Source organism: Manacus candei, unplaced genomic scaffold (genome assembly GCF_025592945.1).
Source record: "Manacus candei isolate 608988 ecotype Guabito, Panama unplaced genomic scaffold, ASM2559294v1 h1tg000011l, whole genome shotgun sequence".
NCBI lineage: Eukaryota > Metazoa > Chordata > Aves > Passeriformes > Pipridae > Manacus > Manacus candei.
This window is the reverse complement of record NW_026138059.1, coordinates 24,657,577-24,678,548: the sequence shown is the minus strand read 5'-3', so window position 1 is coordinate 24,678,548 and position 20,972 is coordinate 24,657,577. Positions and strand designations below refer to the sequence as shown.

At 38.1% G+C, this 20,972-nt stretch overlaps 1 protein-coding gene across 1 annotated transcript in view; it reads left to right on the top strand.

Annotated features, from left to right (window-relative positions):
- The window catches only part of ME1 (malic enzyme 1), a 164,653-nt gene that overhangs the window by 120,122 nt on the left and 23,559 nt on the right, over positions 1–20,972 (top strand). Inside the window, exons 7-9 of the mRNA XM_051777956.1 lie at positions 3,764–3,873; positions 14,182–14,279; positions 16,067–16,180. Coding sequence (XP_051633916.1) covers positions 3,764–3,873; positions 14,182–14,279; positions 16,067–16,180 — 322 coding nt within the window. The remainder of the gene's footprint in view (positions 1–3,763; positions 3,874–14,181; positions 14,280–16,066; positions 16,181–20,972) is intronic.

The following is a 20,972-nucleotide window of genomic DNA, read 5'->3' as shown; positions in this document are numbered from 1 at the left end:
TACGAGTTACAGAAGTGTGATGGCCCACAGTTGCTTGAATTTGAGTGGTTTGAAAGGCGCAGCAGGATTTGATGACTGACTGCACATGGGCAAGCAATAAAGTGCTTGGTTCTCTTCACATCCAGCAGTTATTTGTCTACCGTACCCACGTATGGAGAGGTGCACGTCCAAACTGGAAATTTGGAATGACAGAAGAGTATGAGTTGCAAACAGAGAGGACATGTTCTGCTTTTCTGAGGGCTGATTCGAACAATTTCCCTTTATAGCGGAGAAACCGCAAGCTGAAACTGTCCGTCAGAGTGTGAAAGTGTTGGAAGGATGTTGCAGAGTGATAATTGAAGGAAAGTGGATCTCAGCTGTTGGCTGTGAACATTGTCTTAGGTTTTGGCTCAATTTTTGCTCGAAGTGATTGTGATAATAAGATGTGGAAGTCATAGAAGAATTGGTGGCTATTTTGGTGTGGTTGTTGCTTCTAGAACTGTGTGGCAACTTTGTAGCTAATTCCTTATTGCAAGGGGGTTTTCTGGAATGCCAGATATTATCTGTTTTGTATTACATCATCTCTATGTCTCATCTGTTAGTGATTTTGAGAATGGGAATACTCCAAGCAGAGAAACGCTGTAATTTTTTCATGGCTCCCACCGACTGGATTTGATTAGACTTTTTCAAGAACATAGACCTCAAGGTTCACAAGTCTTATGAGGTACTACCACAGTATGGGAAGTACTGAAGTGTCAGCTTTTTACCTGAATGTAATGTACTACACTTGCAGTGAATAAGAATGCTGCTTAGAAATTTTTCTGCTATGATACCAAAATCTCGGAGGTCCAGAGTTAGAGTGCTTGGTTTTTAGTATTTTAATTAAACAACCATGATATCTGGCCCAGAGAGTTAGTATGGATAGTGTGCCCAGTATAGGATGAGAGTTTTCTACGAGGATGCTTATTTAATATAACTCACAGGAAGTTTTGGTCTGTGTCTACAAAGGTAATGGATAAGAAAATAGAGAAAAATCAACTGCAGATGAGAAAATGGAATATTATGTATGTTAAAATAAAGAAACAGACTGGCCTAATGACATCCAAGAAACACATATAACCAAGCTCCAGAATTCCAGAGTGTTAATCTCATTAGTTCCGTATTATTATGTAACTGTCAGCTCCTGGACCCTTATGGAATCATAGAAATTCATTGCAGAAACTGAATCAGGTTAGAAATTTAAAATTATTGAAAGCAGCTCTAGTTTCTTATTTGAACCCAGTTATGATTTACAGAACTGAATTACTGACTTGCCAAATTCTCTTTTAAAGAGTTGCCTGTCATTATGCTGCTGAAGAAGTCCAGGTTTTTCCATAAAACCTGAAAATGTATTTATTTTCAGCAGGGATTACCATTCCTGCCAGTGAAATCCCCGTAGATTTGGATAATTGTAATATGGCTGTAAATATGTGATTTCCATGGAAATTAATTTAGTCACAGGAATTTTTGTCCTTTTTTTTTAGTACTGATGGCTTTGCTTATTGTGGTTGCCAAACACATATATGATTTAAAGAAAAACTTAACGTATTTATACTGAACTGCTCAGTATATTATTATTTATACTGAGTTTCCCAGGACATGTATGTATTGCTTTTTTGTATGAAGCATGAACTGCTTGACTATCTCTCATGGATTTGCACTGTTAGCAAATAAGGAAAACCTCCTTTAAATCAATCAGGATGTGTGCTTTTGCAATCTTGTCCTGTTAGACACTAGTGGTAGTAATTTCATAGCCACACCTTAATGTAATATTTTTTTAAGTTTTAATCAAATGATTCCTTAGTCTTTGCAAATTGCCATTTGATTTATTTAAGTTTGAAATACCTTTCTTAAAAATATATTTTCTTGTAATATTATTCCAAAGTGGGATAACGTTTATGTGATATTTCCAGATCCAAACTTGTGCAAGCAGTTTTAGTGTTAACACTGTATTTTTACCTTTTCATGTTTTACTCTTTTTTTTCCCCCATATGATACTGGCAGTATTCAAGTTATATTTGGGTTTTTTCCTGTTGTCAGTGTCTGTGAGCTTGAATTCAGTCTTTACATAGTTTTTGTGTAGAAAAGGTCTTCATTGTTTTTGGTGGTTTTGTGGGATTTTTTGCTTTTGTTTTAAGAAAGTACTTAAAAATGCCACATGTGAATGGTAGGCAAGGAATCCAGAGACAATACTATTAAAAAGCATATCTAAGGACGGGAGGATATTTACAAAAGCATGTAGGGACAGGACACGGGGGATTGGCTTCAAACTGAGAGAGAGTAACTTTAGATTAGATAATTAGGAAAAAATTCTTTACTGTGAGGGTGGCGAAGCACTGGAATAGGTTGCTCAGAGAATTTGTGGATGCCCTATCTCTGAAAGTGTTCAAGACCAGGTTGGATGAAGATCTGAACAAGCTGGTCTAGACGAAACATGTCCCTGGCAGGGGAGTTGGTGACCTTTAAGGTCCCTTCCAACCTGAACCATTCTGTGATTCTGTGACTCTATGATATATAGTAGTAATGTTAATTTATTTTAACTTCTTATTAACTTTCATTTTAGGAGTAACCTTATTGGCACAGCATGGCAATTGTTTACTTTTTAGGTATTGGCATACAAGTCTAGTGCCAGGAGTCTTCAGTTTTTTTATTAAAAAAAAAATAAGATACAGAATAATAGAATTATAGAGTGGTTTCTGTTGGAATGGACCCTTAAAGGCCATCTGGTCCAATCCCTTGCTGTGAGCAGGGACATCTTCAACTAGATCAGGTTGCTCAGAGCCCTGTCCAACCTGACCTTGGATGTTTCCATATATATACTCCTTTGTTCCTCTCTTTTATATTTTTTAGATGTATTTGAGATGCCTTGTGCCTGTCGAAGTCATCATAGGCAACTACCTATACTAGAAATTGTACACTAGTGAATTGGCAATGAGACTGTTACCATGAGGTTCATCAAAAGTTACTTGTCCCATGCTGTTGAACTGACTTACGTAGTCATATCACCTAAATGATAGAAATTGCTCAGCTGATACAACCACATGCTGTATTTTCAAAATGTACTATATGGAGATTTCAAAATAGGAAGTGCCAATTTGCATTTTTCCATTAGCTACAAAGATAAGAAAACATTAAAATGGACAATAACATTGATTATTAGCATATTATTTAAGAAACAGATGTAAGAAATGTAGAGAGCCTTGGTTTTGCATATACTCAAAATTTTAATGTATATTAGCCAAGTGTAACTCGATTCAAATTTGCAGCTATCACTTTACTTCCTTAAATTGTTCTCACATGTTTATTGTTTGTCTAGATTACCCATGGCTTTGATCAATACTTCTTTTATAGTAAGAATGGTCAAGCAAAATGTTGTGAGTGATTACATGGTTCTGACCTGCATAATGACAATAAAATAAAATCCATGTTCTGAACGTGTTACCTTTTTATTGAGAGCAACTTTTTTTGTTCACTAGCTGATTTCTCACTGAAGACTTCTGTTGAGGTATCTGCAGAGAGATGAAGACTTCCTTCACTGATCTTTTATTCGTAACTTAGAACTGAGTAAATACTACTAGTAGCATAATTATGCCTTCTAGTTAATCTATATGAACATAAAGATACAAAATATAACAGAAACATATCAGTAGATGTATGAATCAAAATCTGACTGCAAATGTTAATAGCTTTTTAATATAAAATGTTGATTTTTTTTAATGTAATGCGTAATTTTTTGTCTTTCTAGATATGGCATGAACTGCCTCATTCAGTTTGAGGATTTTGCTAATGCTAATGCATTCCGCCTCCTGCATAAGTACCGTAACAAATATTGCACTTTCAATGATGACATTCAAGGTAAGAGACTTTTTCTCTTCTCTTCATTAATGTGCTCGCAAGCCAGAAAAATAAGATTTAATTTCCAGAGGGAAACAAATCTATCATCTTTATTGTGGTATTGGTAGATGTACAGGTCATATCTTGCCTTGGGTTTCCTCAGCATGGGTTTCTGGTGAACTGTGTTTGCTTTTAACCTTTCCCTTCTCATTTACACCTCATGCTCTATTTAGAAGTTCAGTCTTTGTGGTTTCTTTTTAATAGTTTAATATGTGAATGGCTTTCACCATATAAATTATGGACTTCAGGATTTTGAGCAAATGTCAAAGCTCAAGTCTGGACTGTACTTCCCTCAGTTTTTTTGTCACTGCAGTGACAACTGCTCCACTGTTCCTCCATGCTTGATAAACGTCAGACTGTATTTTGGTTTTTAAACTAATAACTCAGTTAAATATTCATGTAATTTTCCTCACAGTCTCATTCAGTTTTAGAGGGAAATGACTCTATTTTCCCATCTGAATCATTTGTACAGCTGGCAAAGGGAAAATATCTAGGATGGAAAATGTCAGTGAGGGGGATTCCCCAGTGCTCAATCTAGAAGGAGATCTTGTCCCTTCTCTCCCAGAAAGAAAGACAAACAGGGCTGAAGTGGCATATGCTACTACTTGAGTTGCCTTATATCCAGTTGGGAAAAGAGCACTGGAAAATAGCTTTCTCTAGGGCAGTAAGTGCACTGGCTCCCATCCTTGCGAGGAGGCTGAAGTCAGAAGAACTGCTGCAGAGAGGTACCCAAGGAGGGCCCTGGGCACCCGTTTGCCTCTTCCCCCTGTTCCCTTGGGTAGATAGAGGTCCTCAGCAGTGATAGGATCAAAAATGGGAGTTTTGTTGTTTTCATTTCTTGCAGTTTTCAGTGACACTTTAAGCCAACCATAAGGAGCTTGAGTATGCCAGAGGTCATTATTTTGAGTCATGCTTGGGGTCTAGGTCTTATTTCAGGGACTCAATGCATGGCAATGGATTCAAACAGCCCTTATCTTTCTGGTGTTAGGGATTTGGCTAGCCACATGAACTATGCTTCTGTTACAAGCCTGGCTGAGTTTTACTTCGCGTCTGAAACAGATTATGAAAGACAACCTCCCAGATGGGAAATAAACTAATTATAAAATGTCATTTCCCTTTGTAAGAAGCATGATGCTTCTCTACCCTGCAGGATCTGAGTGTAGCCATGGTTACAGCAGTCCAATATAGCATGCCAAACAGCATCTGGAAGTTTCCCTGGTTGTTTGGAGCCTCAGCTCCTACAGGGAATTCTCTTTCCTTGCAGGACAAAGGTCCTTAGCCCAAATCAGAGAGAGACTCAACTAGAATGTGGTTCAAAGAAATAGAAGGGAACCTTTTCAGCAAAAGTGTACCGAGTATGGGTAAACTTAGCTGACAAAGTCTTTTGTGTCTTTATTTGCATTTTCAAACCACTACATTCTCTCTCATGCACCTTGGAAGGAGGTGTCACAGCTGCGTAATCACCTTCAGTAACTTTTTATTTTCATAGGATGTCATCTTCCCCTATAACATGGAAGTAGAATAACAGCCCAAATATAGATCCAGTGATCTTTTATCTCTCTTTCTATTCCAATTTTATAAACCTTAAGGATGTTTCACCTCACAATTTAAATGAGGATGGGTGGTGCTAGGTTTTTTAGCAGTCCTTAGAGATTTTCAGATTCTAAATGGCATTATTTTTTCCACGCTACTTGAAAGAGTGGCTTTCTCTCTATTTAAGTTGCATTCTCTACCCCTAGAGCACTAAAGTGGACAAGCAGTGTCAGACCAATAAAAGCAAAGAAACACAGCACTGCATCTAATTTGCCTTCATCTTCTGAAGATAGTGCTTACTTGATATTTTAAACAAAGCTTCTCCTAGTCTTAATATTTTTCAAGGGAAAGCTACTTTAAGATCAAAAGAAGTCTTTAATATGTTTTAAGGAAAGGCTTTTTTCATGTGGATTTTCACTGCCATAGGATATGCAGTGAAAGGATTCCTATATATCTTAGTGATGCAATGAGAACCGTTAAGTATCTCAAATCTAAACAAGCTACTAAATGATCCTGACTTCTGACAGACACTATAAAAGACAAAGAAAACATTGAAAGCTGCATACCCATCTGCAGGTACTCACTTGGACAAATGCAGTTGCCTTCTCTTAGCTCACAGGTATTTACAGGGTGTCACCATTCCCCTAAGTGACACCACTGCAGAACATTTGGAAAAAGTCTGCCAAAACACTGATCTTATGGAACCACTAGAGGCTGACCATTAAGGGTCACCTATAGATATATTTAAGAACTTCTGGAAACAGATTTGTCTCCATCCCTGCTACAGTGAGATCACATCATTTCCTTCGGAGAAAGCTTTGTAACTTTTCCTGCATCCCCTCTCTGTACTCAAGGAATTGGGAACAAGGGTGAACAGGATTCTGACTAACTGCTATAAAACTATATTGAAATAATAAAATTCTTCATATTTTAGCATTCTAGAAAGCATCTTTGGTTTTGGATGAGTGGTGAATTTCTTCCCTGTGTAGTTACAGTAATTTCTTCATATTTATATTTTCAAAATACTCTTTTACAAACCCAATAGCAATAATGTTTCCTTAGGGAGAAAATATTCACTTTTTTCCTTGGATTCTTGTCTGGTTTTATTCTGACCACAAATCAGCTTGATGCTTTTTTTTCTTCTTCTCTATGAAGCACATAAACTGATTTTTGGAAAAGAAAATCAGTGAAAGCCTTGGATTTAAAACAAATACTTTTATCTGGTTCTGTCTAACTAACGTTTTCCAGAATTGAGGGCCTTTTGATCATGATTTCCTATATGGGAGGAATATTAATTAATTATGTAATGTCAAACTTCACAACATTTAGAAATTCCTGAATTAGATGAGGTTGTTAGTTTTGTTTATCTCCAATATATTTAGGAAGGAGAAGTTGTAAGGAAAAGGTGGAATTTTCTTGAAGATATGATACGTGGCTTTTTTATCTCTCCAACCCCTGCATGGGAATGGACCAGTGCCAGAAGAACTGGAGCCTATGTTGTCAAACAAAGCTGTTTATCAAGGTCGAAGATGTTCTCTGCTTGATCACCCTAGAATGAGGCAGGGTTGGGATCCATGGTTTGAAAATCCCCTAAGAGAAACTATCCAGTTCCCTTCCCTGCTGCAGCAGAAGTCTCTTAAGACCTGCTAAAGAAGAAGTCCTAGGTACAAGGCCAGGACTGCATTGTCTGGAGTCCTGCTTACAGGTGGGACCGGCTTAGGCCATACCTGCCTGCCCCTCACAAATCCAGCTGGGGCAGTGCCGGATGCCATAGTGCTCCCTTTCCACACCTATTTGATTTTGGTGGGTCTTTTGAAAGAGTTTTTGCTACTCAAGTACAATCAATGGCTTAAGGCGTGTTTGCGCATCTTTAGGGTGGTGCGTTTGTTTTATGTGGGTCTCTCCCTGCTTATCATGTGGTAGCTGCTTGTAGTCATTGCTGATGTGGGTACATTTCAAATAGTAATATAAATTTCTCTAGCCTTGCTGACTCTATGCAGGTCAATTATTTAAATTGTTTTAATCTTTTTTCCCACTCCTGTACTTTAAAATTGTCTCAATTGACAATGACAAACTTCTGCAGTATAAGCCAATCTACATGAAATAAGTGTTTCGCTGTCCCACAGTGCCCACAGTGCTTCCCCCTATTATGGACACAGAGACTGTATTTTATGCCAACAAAAATATTTACTTGGAGAGACTGCACTGGATTGGAATTAATTTTGGTATTCATCATGACCTTAGATGTCATTAGTTTTTAACAGCTGTGCTGTTTAATTGCATCAACATTTTATGAAAAGAAAGAAACCTAAAATAAAAATGTAGAGCCCATATAACTTAAGATTATTGTTTGATTTTACATGTATGGTTTGATTTGAAATATATGCTAAATCACCAGACTGCCATTTGAATAATTAGGAAAATTATACCTGGAAGTTACATTATGACCAATTCAACATTAAATCAGTTATTAAGTCATCTCTGCCATTCTCAGAGATCAGAATTTCTCTGTCACAACAATTCTCCTTTTTAAGATTTAATTCTTTTTAATATTAACATCAAAAAGTATACATTTGGTACCTGGAAATTCCAGTTCTTGAAATAGCATTGTAAAGAAGTTTTTGGGTTTGTTGTTGTGGTTGTGGTGGGCATGGGGCTTCCAATTCATTCTCTGACCAGGAATTTTAAAAATGCAAAGTCAAATGACATGTAATAGCTCATATATTGATATTGTATATCTCAAATTCTGATATGATGTGCAAACTGTAGAAAACTTCTTTTGTAATATGAAGAGAAATTTGCTTACAAGTGAAGCACGTTGGGATTTTTAAAATAAAATAATTTTTAAAAAACCTATTAAGACATATGCTGTAGAGCTATGTAAAGTGTATTTTTCTTTTAGTATATTCAGGATATCACCTCTCCATTACTCCGTGGTAAATTTACATTGAAATCAGTATGCTTTAAAGTAAATGCCTCACCTTTGGTATAAGTTTCCATGTGTATATACAAATATGTGTATGTACAAGTATTCCTCTGTTTCATTTTTTTCTCATTACAGGTTTAAAAAATAAATCCATTTGCAATCAGCTTGAGCAAGGAGTTGCACCAAATGACCTCCCAGTCACAGCCACCCTGTGCTTCTGGGACTCTATATGCCTTTCCAAGTGTGCCAAATGGTTGCTGTTTTAAAAAGGATGCATTCCCCTTCCCTAGAGCCTTTCCCTGCTTGCACTGCCTGACTGTTGCAACTGCAGAGCAGGGCAGTGTGCACACAAAGCTTTGAGAAGCCAGTTCATAGCAAGGAGAAGGAGTTCCCATCTCTTAAAAAAGGGTCCTTTTGAACTACCCACAGCAGTAGCATTTGCCTCACTAGCGACTGAGATTATACCTTTTTGATAGGATCTTTACTCTCACCTTTTTCCCAGTAAATCTAGGAGATGAGAATGGATTTTTTTTTTCCCCTCCCTAGCACTCTATGAAGTGCTGTTTGGATGACTGGCTGTATTAACATGTGATTTCTGTTCTTCTTTGTATTAAGAAATATGAATTTTACTTTTACCACTTCCTAATCTTTTAGTCCAGAATGAATACCTCAGATTTTAGAATGTGCTGTAGAAAGTTCTCCCCTCTTCTTGTTTGCTAGCTTTTTAAGACAAGGTAGGTAAAATTACATAAAGGAACTACTAATACTTGATTACAAGTTTTATTTTTTGAAACTAAATAATGGGCAAATGCTTCAGAGCCATAAGCCATTTACATCCAATATAAATGAAGTTCTTATTCCTCATCTTTTGGGGCTTTTCCCCCCATTTTTTTGTTTTCAATTATGTATCTGCTGAAAGAATACTCTGTGCTCCAAAGCATTTATAGTGTGCCAACCCCAAAAGGTCATGGATATCCCTTCAAATATTCATGCTCAGTTGCACAGTTTACAGTAATAAGTAAAGCTAAAGAATCTTGCACAGAAAACACAGACTTGGTATAGAATGGTGTACCTTGAAATTTCACATCTATTGTATTTTTACAAGACTCACCTTCCTAGAAAACTGTAATGAAATGTTTGCTGTCACAGCAGTTGACACTGCTTTAGAAAAATATCCTTTGTTAAATTTGTTTTGGCTATTCTAGAAATCTGTGGAAAATAGAATGAGTTTTCAAAATCATATCCATGAACAATGTCTATCTTATTCTGCACACAAAAGATTTAACCTGTTCTCTAGGAGAGGGCCAAGTCAATTCTCTCCTTCCTATAGTGATGACAGTCAGAAAAGCAGCAAAATTCTGTTTCTGCTTCATCATGTCTGAGCAAAGTGGTTAGGCTTTGGCAGATGGACGGGAATTGCATTTTGATTCTTTTCAAAACCTTGAGTCAGTATTCAGGGTGAAATTTAAGGTCATGCTGTTAGTCAGAGCAGTTCCGGTTAAACAGATCTGCTATTCAGGCTGACGGTGCCCCCCTTTCAGTAGGAAGGAATAAGGGAAGCTGCTGACGAGGAGTGATGACAGCCACTGCCAGCAGCAGTGATAGTGGGTTCAGGAATCTAATAAATTGGGTCTTTATCCCTTTTAGAATCAAAAGGCTGAATAAAATTGGTGTGGACTACTTTTAAATACCGTTTTTAGAGCAGTGCTGTGCAAATCGTGATTTGAGAGAGATGTCATATTTAAGCCTTTATATATTGCTATTATAACTTTTGTTCTGAATCAGCCTCATAATGAACATAAAGGTAATGCTAGCTCACATCCCATGCAAATAATCAATGAAAAATATTACTGACAATCAATGTAGCATTTTATTTATGTTTCATATATCTTTTACTTTTCCTTAAAACAGAGGATGGTATAGTAATGTAAAAGTATCCTAACTGGTAATACTTAATTGCAGTACCTTTTTCTAGCTAACAAACTTAGCAACAGTACATCAGCCATGAAGATAAGATGGTATCCCAGCATTCCCATTTGTTATAAATCTATGATATGTCACCAGAAAGCAGCTTGAAGTGCAGCTTTCATGGCTCTCTGAGAAGTCCTCTGATGAGGGCAGGGTTCTGAGGTGACCACAACTTCTGTCTTCAAGAGCTGGAAACAGGGCTGTACAGTGCTCCAGCTCAGCTTTCCTTTTCAAGAGCTCAGACTGCTGGTCTTAGGAATAAGCTATGTTATGTAGGCTCTCTGCTTCTCCTCCCCTACAAGAAGAGCTGTGTAATATAAAATAGAAGAAAGAATTTTGCATCCAAGGAGAGGATGGGATTTTTTTCTTGCTGGTTATGGCGAGTGTTTGGTAGAGTACCCAGGGAAACTGAGAGCACACTCTGACTTCTCTATTTTGCCATTTTTGGTCTTTGCCAATTTGGCCCTTGCCAGAGGAAGACAGTGTCATCTGGGAAAGAAACAAGCTGGCTCTTGGAGACTGTGGGGTGGAAGTGTCTCAGCCTGATGGTTGTTGTTCCCAAAGGCATGCCTCAGAGGAACCATTTTTAAGATATTTTTATTTAGAAATGAAGGACAGAACAAGTCATAAAAATTACTATGTAACTAAAAATGCCAAATTTGTATGGTCTAAACATTAAGTGAGCTGAGAACGAGGTGTCCTGTATTTCTGATGATTGAAGGGAAAAGTCATAATCAAAAGCACGTAACAAACTTTTTAGTTCTAAAGGCACATGTTTTTTAACTGCTCAGGTGGATTTACTTCAAAAAGTGACTTTCTAAATTTAAAATGTGTTGTTAAATTCTATTATGCATTATCTTTTATTTTTGAAGAAGTAGCCATTCTTGAAACTCAGATGATCCTACCTATGAATCACAGATTCAAACCCAGCCTTCAACACCCAGATGATGTCATTTAAGAAGAGGTTTACCTGCTACCAGGCTTCTTATTACTTTTGTTTTTTTAGTGCCTTAGTTACATGTCTTGAAAAATCAATGGTCTGTGTGCCTGCAGTATGAATGTCTGTTTTGAGCACCTCCTGGAGCTTAACGTAGAGATTACTGTTCTCTCAACTTTAAAATTTGCCTTGTTTATGAGAAAGTAAAATTACAAAGAGCAAATTTAGGGGAGCTGCACGTTGAGGGCAAATGTCCAATGTGCAGATTCTGGGCCATACACTTTTGGAGGGCTTGTCATACCTATTTCACACTTTTTATGAAGGAAAAATCAGTAGCAATGTGAATTTCCCCTCAAAAGCAACTGGGTGGCTTGTAGGCAATTGCTGACCCTGAGATTAACTCAGTTGATTAGAGCATGGTGATAATAACACCAGGATTATGGGTTTGATCCCTGTATGGGCCATTCACTTAAGAGTTGGACTCGATGATCCTTGTAGGTCCCTTCCAACTCAGAATATCCCATGAAATTAGGGACACAACATCCAATACTCTGCACACACTCTGTATGCAAACCACCCTAGGATCAAAAGCTTAGGAAAAGCAGTTAGGGCAGTGATGATCAGGAATAGATTTGTAGAAACCAGCAGATGAAAGGAGGTTGTAGCCAGGTGGGGGTTGGTCTCTTCTCCCAGGCAGCTATCTGTAAGACAAGAGGGCATGGTCTTAAGCTCTGCCAGGGGAGGTTTAGGTTGGATATTAGGAAGAAATTCTTTCCAGAGAGGGTAATCAGGCATTGGAATGGGCTGCCCAGGGAAGTGGTGGATTCTCTGTCCCTGGAGGTTTTTAAGATGAGACTGGATGTGGCACTTAGTGCCATGGTCTAGTAATCGTGGTGGTAGTGGATCAAGGGTTGGACTTGATGATCTTGGAGGTCCTTTCCAACCTGGCTGATTCTATGATTCTGTGATCCTCCTTTTAAGTTCTTGCAGGCTTCTCAAAATCATTTGTAACCTCATCTTTAGTTTCCTTAGGTTAGTCAGCAGCAACTGCTGCCCAGAGAAGGAAGGATTCATTTCTTTTCCCAGAACTGGACATCGCAGGGCCCGTGTTTGTCTTCCTGTGATTCAGCTCTCTCAGATAGGCATTTTAAATCTTCAAACACTGTTGAAAACCATTTTTTGACTTCCAATACCTAATTGTTAGTGTCCAGTACAGCTTTTTCAGTTCTGATGAAATTAGTGCTGTCTGATATCAGTTCTTCAGAATTTCCTCTAAAGAAACACATTGAGCACAACTTTGCTGTTGATATTATCTATGTCACTACCACATCCCCATCCACAGGATGTCTTTATGGGTTCTGTGAACCTGTTGAAAATTAATGCACTTTCTCAGCATTTTTTCCAGTATTTAATGGATCCTTGCAGAAATAGAGTCTGACTGGTTTGGGGTTTTTTTGGTCCACCTTATGCCTGGGTTTTAATGAGGATAATAACTTGTGAAAAATACAAGCTTGTTGCCTGAAGTCAGAAAAATTCATGAAAGAAAAAATTCATGAAAGAAAAATTCATGAAAGAAAATCTTCCCCCTCCAGTAGACTTTGTTGGGGAGAAGGAGTCACCTTCAAGCTTAGGGTCAGAAGAGCCAGATATGAGGTCCTGACAACTAAATACAACTTTCTTGAGCATGACAGAAGCTGACAGCTAGACTCAGCAGTGCTGGCAATTCACCTGCAGTCTAGTGTATTGATTTGGGTGCTGCAGTTCAAGGAATAGAAGAAACAACCCAAGGAGGGAAATGAGTACTGTTTTAGAAAGCATGAAAGAATTGGGATTGTTCCACATAAGAAGAGCAGGTTGGGACAGCATTAATCTTCAAATATAACACATGACTTGTTGCAAAGACAAAATAAAAAGTTTTCCAGTAGTAGATAAGAGACCAAAATAGAACAAGAAGAAGCAGAAAAGAAACATTTACATTTGAAATTTTCAACCAAATGGAGTAGCTTTCTGAGGAGATCATAAGAGCATTCAAAAGAAGACTTTAGGGACAAGTTAGACAAAGATACATCAGCAATCACAGAGGTATGACTGATCCTGCCACTGTGAACAAGTTTGGGTTTGATCCCTCCTTGGGTTCTCTTTATTGCCCTACTGTTTATTAATAGCTGTTTCTCACAATGAAGACCAAAATTTTTCCATTCAAAGGCAGACAGGTATCTCATTCTTTGTGATTCTGATTTGGAGAAGAAAGGCCTCCACAGGCTAAATCTTAAAACTAAATGTTAGCCTTTTTCCCTGGGTAGCATAACTCAGAGATAGATTTAAAAGGCACCTCCAATGTTTTAGATGCTGGTGAGCTGAGATCCCCTTCACAGTGGACTGGAGTCTTAAATAAGGTGGCCCTATTCCATCAGCTATCTTTGCTTCTCTGTAAATGTTCAGTTTGTTCATCTACTCTGACAACCTCTCCATGAGAAATGAAGGTTTATTTTAGTCTTGTATTTTACTGTACTTGGAGTGTATCTATTTTAAGAATGAAACCAGTATCTTAATTTTCAGTATCTGGAGTCCTTCAAAATACACCTGCCTGGGCTTTCGCACCCTTCCCTTCTAAGAAAGGTTCTAACCAGAGTATTCTATAGTTTGAATGCCCTAGCCATTATACCCATCCAGTAGAATTAATTGATCATATTTAATTTCACATTACTCTGAAGATATTCCCACTTAATTTAACTTTCATAAGAACAAAGTAGAGCAAACCCCAGTTCTGCTCAACTATTTGTTACTACCCTCACTAATTGTATCTTTTAGCCGAAAGATGCTGTGGAATTATTTAAAATGTAATGTTTTGTAATTGTGTCCAGAATAACCAAATTTATTATTCTTTTTTTTTTTTTACCTTCAGGAACTGCATCTGTTGCTGTTGCAGGTCTCCTTGCAGCTCTGCGTATTACCAAGAACAAGTTATCAGATCACACAGTGTTGTTCCAGGGAGCTGGAGAGGTATGTATTTTTATACATCATGAAAAATTGTGCTATGGTGATTTTTCTTTGTATTTAATCAAGTTATATGTGTCCACTTAACAAGATGATTAAATGGGTAGAACAATCACTAAGACGTGCTGAAAGTTGGTTTTTAATTCAAATGTAAACTTGCAGAAAAATCTCTGATCATCTTGTCAAGCCTTGTATTTTTCATAAGACATTTTTTAGAGATCTGTTCTTTTTTTAGAACTTCTGGTTTTAGCTCTTCACCTGTAAGTTATTGAACTGCTCTCAATATAAGCAAACAAAACATTTTTGAAAGATGAGGAAATACATCAGAGAAAGTAAAGAAAACATATTTACATAAATCAGTGTTATTTAGAAGGAAGCAGTGCCCCTTTGAATTTTTTTTGTCATTGAATACAGTTTTTCAGTATTCTGCATATTGAAATCATCCATTTCTGAAGATTTTATGCACATTTTTTATACTAATTTTTCAGTATTAATTTCTAAGCCACTTCACACAAGTGAAGGTTGTACTTATCTACAGTGTGACTTGTCATCTCTTGCATCTCTTTCATGAAGTCTTCAACCCCATGGAAACTTCTTTAATTTCATTAAATATTTGATGTTAAGTCTGTGGTTTTCAGAACTACTTGTATCCATGGCTGGTGTGTCAATGCCTTGGTGCATCAAGACTGTCCATCTCTTTGGAGTTCCTTCCCCTGGTTTTGCTCCATGTTCAACAGAGAGATTAATCCATTGTCTAATGTTTATTTTTTTTATTAGTATTGTCAGCACACCTGTTACTGCAAAGAGGTAATGGTAGATGTCATCCCTCCTGCAGGAGCTCATTTTTAATAAAACTACTTATTTCTTAATGAAAAAAGGGTTTTCTCACTTGATTCTCAGTGAACAAGAAACAGAACCAACCCTATATATGTATATGAGTTGGTAATTAGAAATACCGAGTGGTCTCTGGGCTCACTTTGTTGCCTGGTTTTCAATCTGTACCTGTATGACATTTGATCTGTTGGATGAAATATTATAAAATCCAGTAAGAATTACTCACATTTCAGCAAAATATTGATAAGTGAGTTTTTCTCTTCCCTACTTTCACTGGGAGCACAGCCAAATCTAGAGTTACAAAATAAATGAATAGTAGGTAAAAGGAGACTTACCCTCCTGATGGACATTTTAAAGAAAGATAAAAGCAAAAAATCTTTTAGAACTGGCTTTTACTTTCTGGCATGCAGACTTAAATCTACTTAATGCATAAATACTTATGCATTCTGCATAAGTAAAAATACTTAATGCATTCTGAGATTAATATCATAGGATTATAGAATGGTTTGGGAAGGGACCTTAAAGATCATCTAGTTCCAGTTCTACTGCAATGGGCAGGGAACCTTCCACTAGACCAGGTTGCTTAGAACCCCATCCAGCATGGCCTTGAACACTTCCAGGGCTGTAAGTATTATTATGTGGAATAAATGTTAGTTCTAGAATTTTCTAGTTTAAACATTTATTGCACTCTCCACACTCTAAGTGCCATCTGAAGATTTATCTCTACCATGATTTATCTATATGATATAAGATTTATCTATGCTATTTTTCTACATTACAGTTTCTAATTACCAAATGGTAGCAACAGTTCATTAGGTTTACTTTATGAAAAAATAATTATTCAGTTTTATTGTTTAATGAAATTAAGAAACTTACCTTATGTAGTGGTTAAAGGAAACAAGTGAGCAGGGGATTTCTTATATTTCTTGTTTTTTATACTACTTTTCTTTTTCCTTCAGGCTGCACTAGGGATAGCAAACCTCGTTGTTATGGCTATGGAAAAAGAAGGGGTTTCCAAAGATGCAGCTACCAAAAGGATATGGTTGGTTGACTCAAAGGGATTAGTAGTAAAGGTAATATGATTTTATCATTCCTTTAAATATCATGATATTACTTGCACTCTGTAGATAAAGACAAGAATATCTTCTTTGTGAAAGCAACTGCAACAATATATCTCTCTTGGCATAGCAAGTTGTTTTTCTTTTCTAGTTTATTAAATTAATGACAGACTTCCATGTTTCTTCAGGGTGGGGGATTATTATGCTTGGAGTTCCTGCTCTATTTCTCTTAGGGATGAGCACATAATGAAGAGAATTTTTCAGCAGTTCATTAAAAAATGTGTGAAGAAAGAAATGTTCAACTTGAGGGTTTAATATTTCCCATGTTAATGTGACTACTATTTTTGAGCACAGTCTTGCACAAAGACATATACATACATTATTAGGATGGCAGGCAAGTCATCCTTCTGCAACAACTGACATACCTTGCAACAAATAGCTTCTCTGCACAGTGATATAGCTCATGTTGCAGATGTTGTGGTCTGCAGTGCTATCAACACTGGTCAGAATTTGAAGCTGCTGAGAGACTTCATCAGTCACCCTTACCTCATTCCTTCCATGTGCCAAAATAAAGAAACATATGAATTCCATGTGCCAGAATAAAGAAACTGGTATGTTTTAAAATGTAGTTATGCATTTAATAGTTTGTGAGCTACTTAAAGGAAATGGATGAGAGGCCAATTGGCTTTGCTTTTTCACCTTGCTGGTTGGTTTGCAGTATTTGTGGTCATGTTTGTTGGTACCACACTCCTGCCCAGTGTTCTTTTGCTATCTGATATGAAAGATCTTTTGTGGTTCACATTCCTTTGCATCAAGAGGATGCAGTCAGTATCTGTTGGCTTATTGAACAGCATCACAGCACCTTTCACTCATGCTGTTCGAGAGAAAATAGTAGGATCATAGACTCTGAGATGGGAGAGTATTACTAAGGTCATCTTGGACACCCCTTACCAGAAGGCAGAAAAGTAGCCTGATCAGGTACAGAAGAATGCCACTATCTAGGACACAGGTGTTTTAGGGTTTTTTGGAGGGGAGGAGTTGGTGTTTTTCTTTTTGTTTGTTTATTTTGGTGAGTGTTTTTAATCCTTTTTGTTTTCATCTAATAATCTTAAAGTGATTTTGCATGCAAACTTAGATGACTGAAGGCTTGTGTATTGTCTGTGGCTGTTGAAACCTTGATGTTGTCTAAGAAGAGTGATGTGTTGCACCATTTCTTCCACCATAGAGACTGGGATTATAAAATAATGCAATTGAACTAAAATCACCTTCTGGTACTGTTAAGGGAACAAACTGACAGGGACAGTGTAGGAACTTCCCGACCCTAAGGTAGCAAAACAGGTCTCAGCTGCCTGTCTGTCCAGTTGAGGTGTTTAACCAGCCTTTCTTCTCTCTCCCTCATTTCTTCTCCCTGCTTCTTTACACCTCTCACTGCTAATTTGCTAGTCAGCCGAGAAGCCGGGTTGTTGCTTTTGGTACGCAATGACTGATTCCTTTCATGGGTTCTAAATTTTTAGTGACTCGGTGACTGCATTCTTTCCTCACCACCTTCTAGTTTCTCTGCTCTCAGGCAGTGCCAAAACTAATCAGTGTCTCACACAGCTTCAGTGTTCCTTTCCTCTCTTATTCTTCTTGCTGGACCTTTAATTTGGGTTTTGTCCAAAAAACAGTCCACTGAATTTCATGTTCTGCCTAGAGTATATTTGTGAACTGTTTGTGATAGCCAGACATAACAGCTGTCTGAGGTAGATTAGGGCTGAATTTGTGGCCAGATGTTGACACAAGCAGCAGGAGCCAACGGTGCACATTTCAGGTCGTTGCTTGTGTTCCTGGAAGGCCTGGGAGCACTCATTTTCCCATCTAGCCATCCTGGGGGGCTTGAGAATGTGTGGGTGCTTACTGCTGCACTGTGTTTATGAAGAGCCTACTGGATTTAGAAGCTGGAGATCTGTCAGGACAAGGCCTGAGCTGGGCATAAGGAAGCATGTTCTTGGCCTAGGGTGCTGCAAGTCCTCTCTTGGCTTCTTCTGCAAAGAAATGTTCCCCTGAAAAGTAAGAAAAATAAAAGAAAAATACCCTACCCCAAAAGAAAGAAAATACAACGTAAGCCTCTTGAGGCTTGAGATTTAACTGCCAGGAAATAATATGTACAGCAAGTAAATAATTAAGCTATTCCTGGGTCCTTTTTCTGGCCTGAGAGAGAATGCTGTGATTTAAGTCTGCTTAGGAAATTGTTTGGGCTTTAGCTGATTGCAGAAAAGTGCTACAAAGCCTTGTAAGGTTTTCCAGATTCTTAGAAATGAGATAAGAGAAGTAAAATGGGGAAAATTTATGAGAAAACTGTACAATCAGAAGGACACAACCTTTTCATTATTGCAAAGGTAAGAATTGCCAAGCTACAACATAGATCACCACTTAACCAACTTTTGCATAAACTAAACTGACACACTACTAAGGACACGTATCAAAAGAAATCTGTTCAATGAAGAGTCCCTTCAACTTTGCTTTACAAAAACCTGCTTAATCAAAAGAATTTTACTTGAAGCAGTGAGACTTTTTCAGTCCTAGAAATGTTCTGATCTGTTGCTTTAGCAGTGTGAGAAACAGGAGAATCTCTTAAGACTCAGCAATTACTTTGTCCAACGAAAGTAATTTTTACATCATTTATATTCTATGCTGTCCTTTGATCATTAATTTTGCAATGTGTGATTATAGATTTAAACATTGTTTCTCCTTTCATCTGCTTTCTGTAGTGTTTCAACCAGTTCTAACCAAAGAAAATGAACCTTGGAACTTTTGTTGACCTAACTGCAGTTTCCACCTTTTTCTTCTTACCCCACCCTCAAAAGCTGCCACGAAGTCACTTATCAGGCTTTTGTTGCTGATTTTGTCCTTTGTGGCTTTTTAATTCAAGTGCAGCTGTGTTTTCATTTTCCTGTTAATTTTATTCCCACCTCCCCCTCCATGGGAACCATCTGTTTTCATTAAACCAAGTCTGATGACCAACTTTTCTGCTATGTTGTGGTGAAAGAGCTGGTGATGAAGGCTGTGTTTGTTATGCTGCCTATAGTTATGTTCTATACTGCATTCTAGAGACCTTATGGTGTTGTTGGTATTCGTTTGGGATTGTTGTTTGGTCTTTTCAAATTTATTTAGAATGCTTTCACCAGTTGAAATTAATTGTTTTGCAAAGGTGACTGAGGAAGGTTTGCAGATAATAATATCATTAGAATTTTGCCACACGTAAACCATGTGACTTTTTGAAACTTACTGTCTTAAGTATCCCAGTGCATTCAAATGGAAATTTTAATGTTTAATTAAAAGATACCTTTAAAGTTGCTTTTGTACTGTTGTGTAGTTGAAGATGTATCAGGTTTTGGTGGCGGGGGAAGGGTGGGGGGGCTGCAGGGGTGGCTTCTGTGAGAAGCTGCCAGAAGCTTCCCTCATGTCTGGTAGAACCAATGTCAGCCGGCTCCAGGACGGACTTGCTGCTGGCCCAGGCCAAGCCAACCAGGAATGATAGTAATGCCTCTGTGATAACATAGTTAAGAAAGAAAGAAAGAAGTTATTGCGCAGATGAAATTGTGGCCAGAGAAGAGCGGTGTGAGAACATCTGAGAGAAACAACTCTGCAGACACCGAGGTCAGTGCAGAAGGAGGGACAGGAGGTGCTCCAGGCACCAGAGCTGAGATTCCCCTGCAGCTTGTGATGAAGACCGTGATGAAGAAGGCTGTCCTCCTGCAGCCCATGGAGGACCACAGGAATGCAGAGGTCCATCTGCAGCCTGTGGAGGAGATCCACACTGGAGCAGGTGGATGTCTGAAAGAGGGCTGGGAACTCGTGGGAAACTGTGCTGGAGCAGGCTCCTGGCAGGGACCTGTGGATGAAGGAGCCCATGCTGGAGCCCAGATAGCTCAGCTGATAGATAATGAAACTCTTAATCTCAGAGTCATGGGATTGAGCCCCACAGTGGGTGCCAATAAAAGACTGGAGGGTTGACCTTGGCTGGATGCCAGGTGCCCATCAAGTCATTCTATTGCTCCCTTTCCCAGCTGGACAGTGGAGAAAAAATAAGATGGAAAATGACTTGTAGGTTAAGATCAAGCAGCTTACTGAAGCAAAAGTGCAAGTTTGTGTGCTCCTAAGTGCAGAGAAAAAAGGCTTATTCTCCACTTCCTATCAGCAAACGATAGGGGGGTGAATGTTGGTGAGACAGCACTGGTGCTGTACAAGCGCTGCTCAACAGTAGCCAAAACACCGGTGTGTTATCAACCTCTTTCTAACTACCAGCACAAAGCACAGCACTGTGAGGGTGGCTGTGGGGAAATGAAGTCTATCTCAGCCAGACCCAATACAGAAGATTATACATAAGCAGTTGGGACTCATCTTTAATTCTGAATTCTGTCCCATGATCACATTCTCTCTGATTGATTAATAATTTTTTACATATATGAAAACATTGATGGGTTATGTCTTCCACATTTCTTTCCATTCCCATATTCTCAGTGTTCCCATATTTTTTTCTGTTAATCACACAAATTGCAAAATGTGTGATGAACACATTTTGTGTCGTCTTTAAAGCTGGCATAGTGTCATGTTTAGCTATATTAGTGTCAAGTCTTCACCCATGAACTTCAAAGACAGTAAATTCTTTTGTGTCAACTAGCTGAGAAGAGGCAGAATGTGATTATCAGTTTTAGGATGTTCATGATGTTCACGATTGTCTGAGCATTTCAGTAATGTGCTGCAAAGACTTCTATTTTCCTTCTTTTTTTTAAGGCAATACCAAGAACAGACTAGGCAAGGTGGT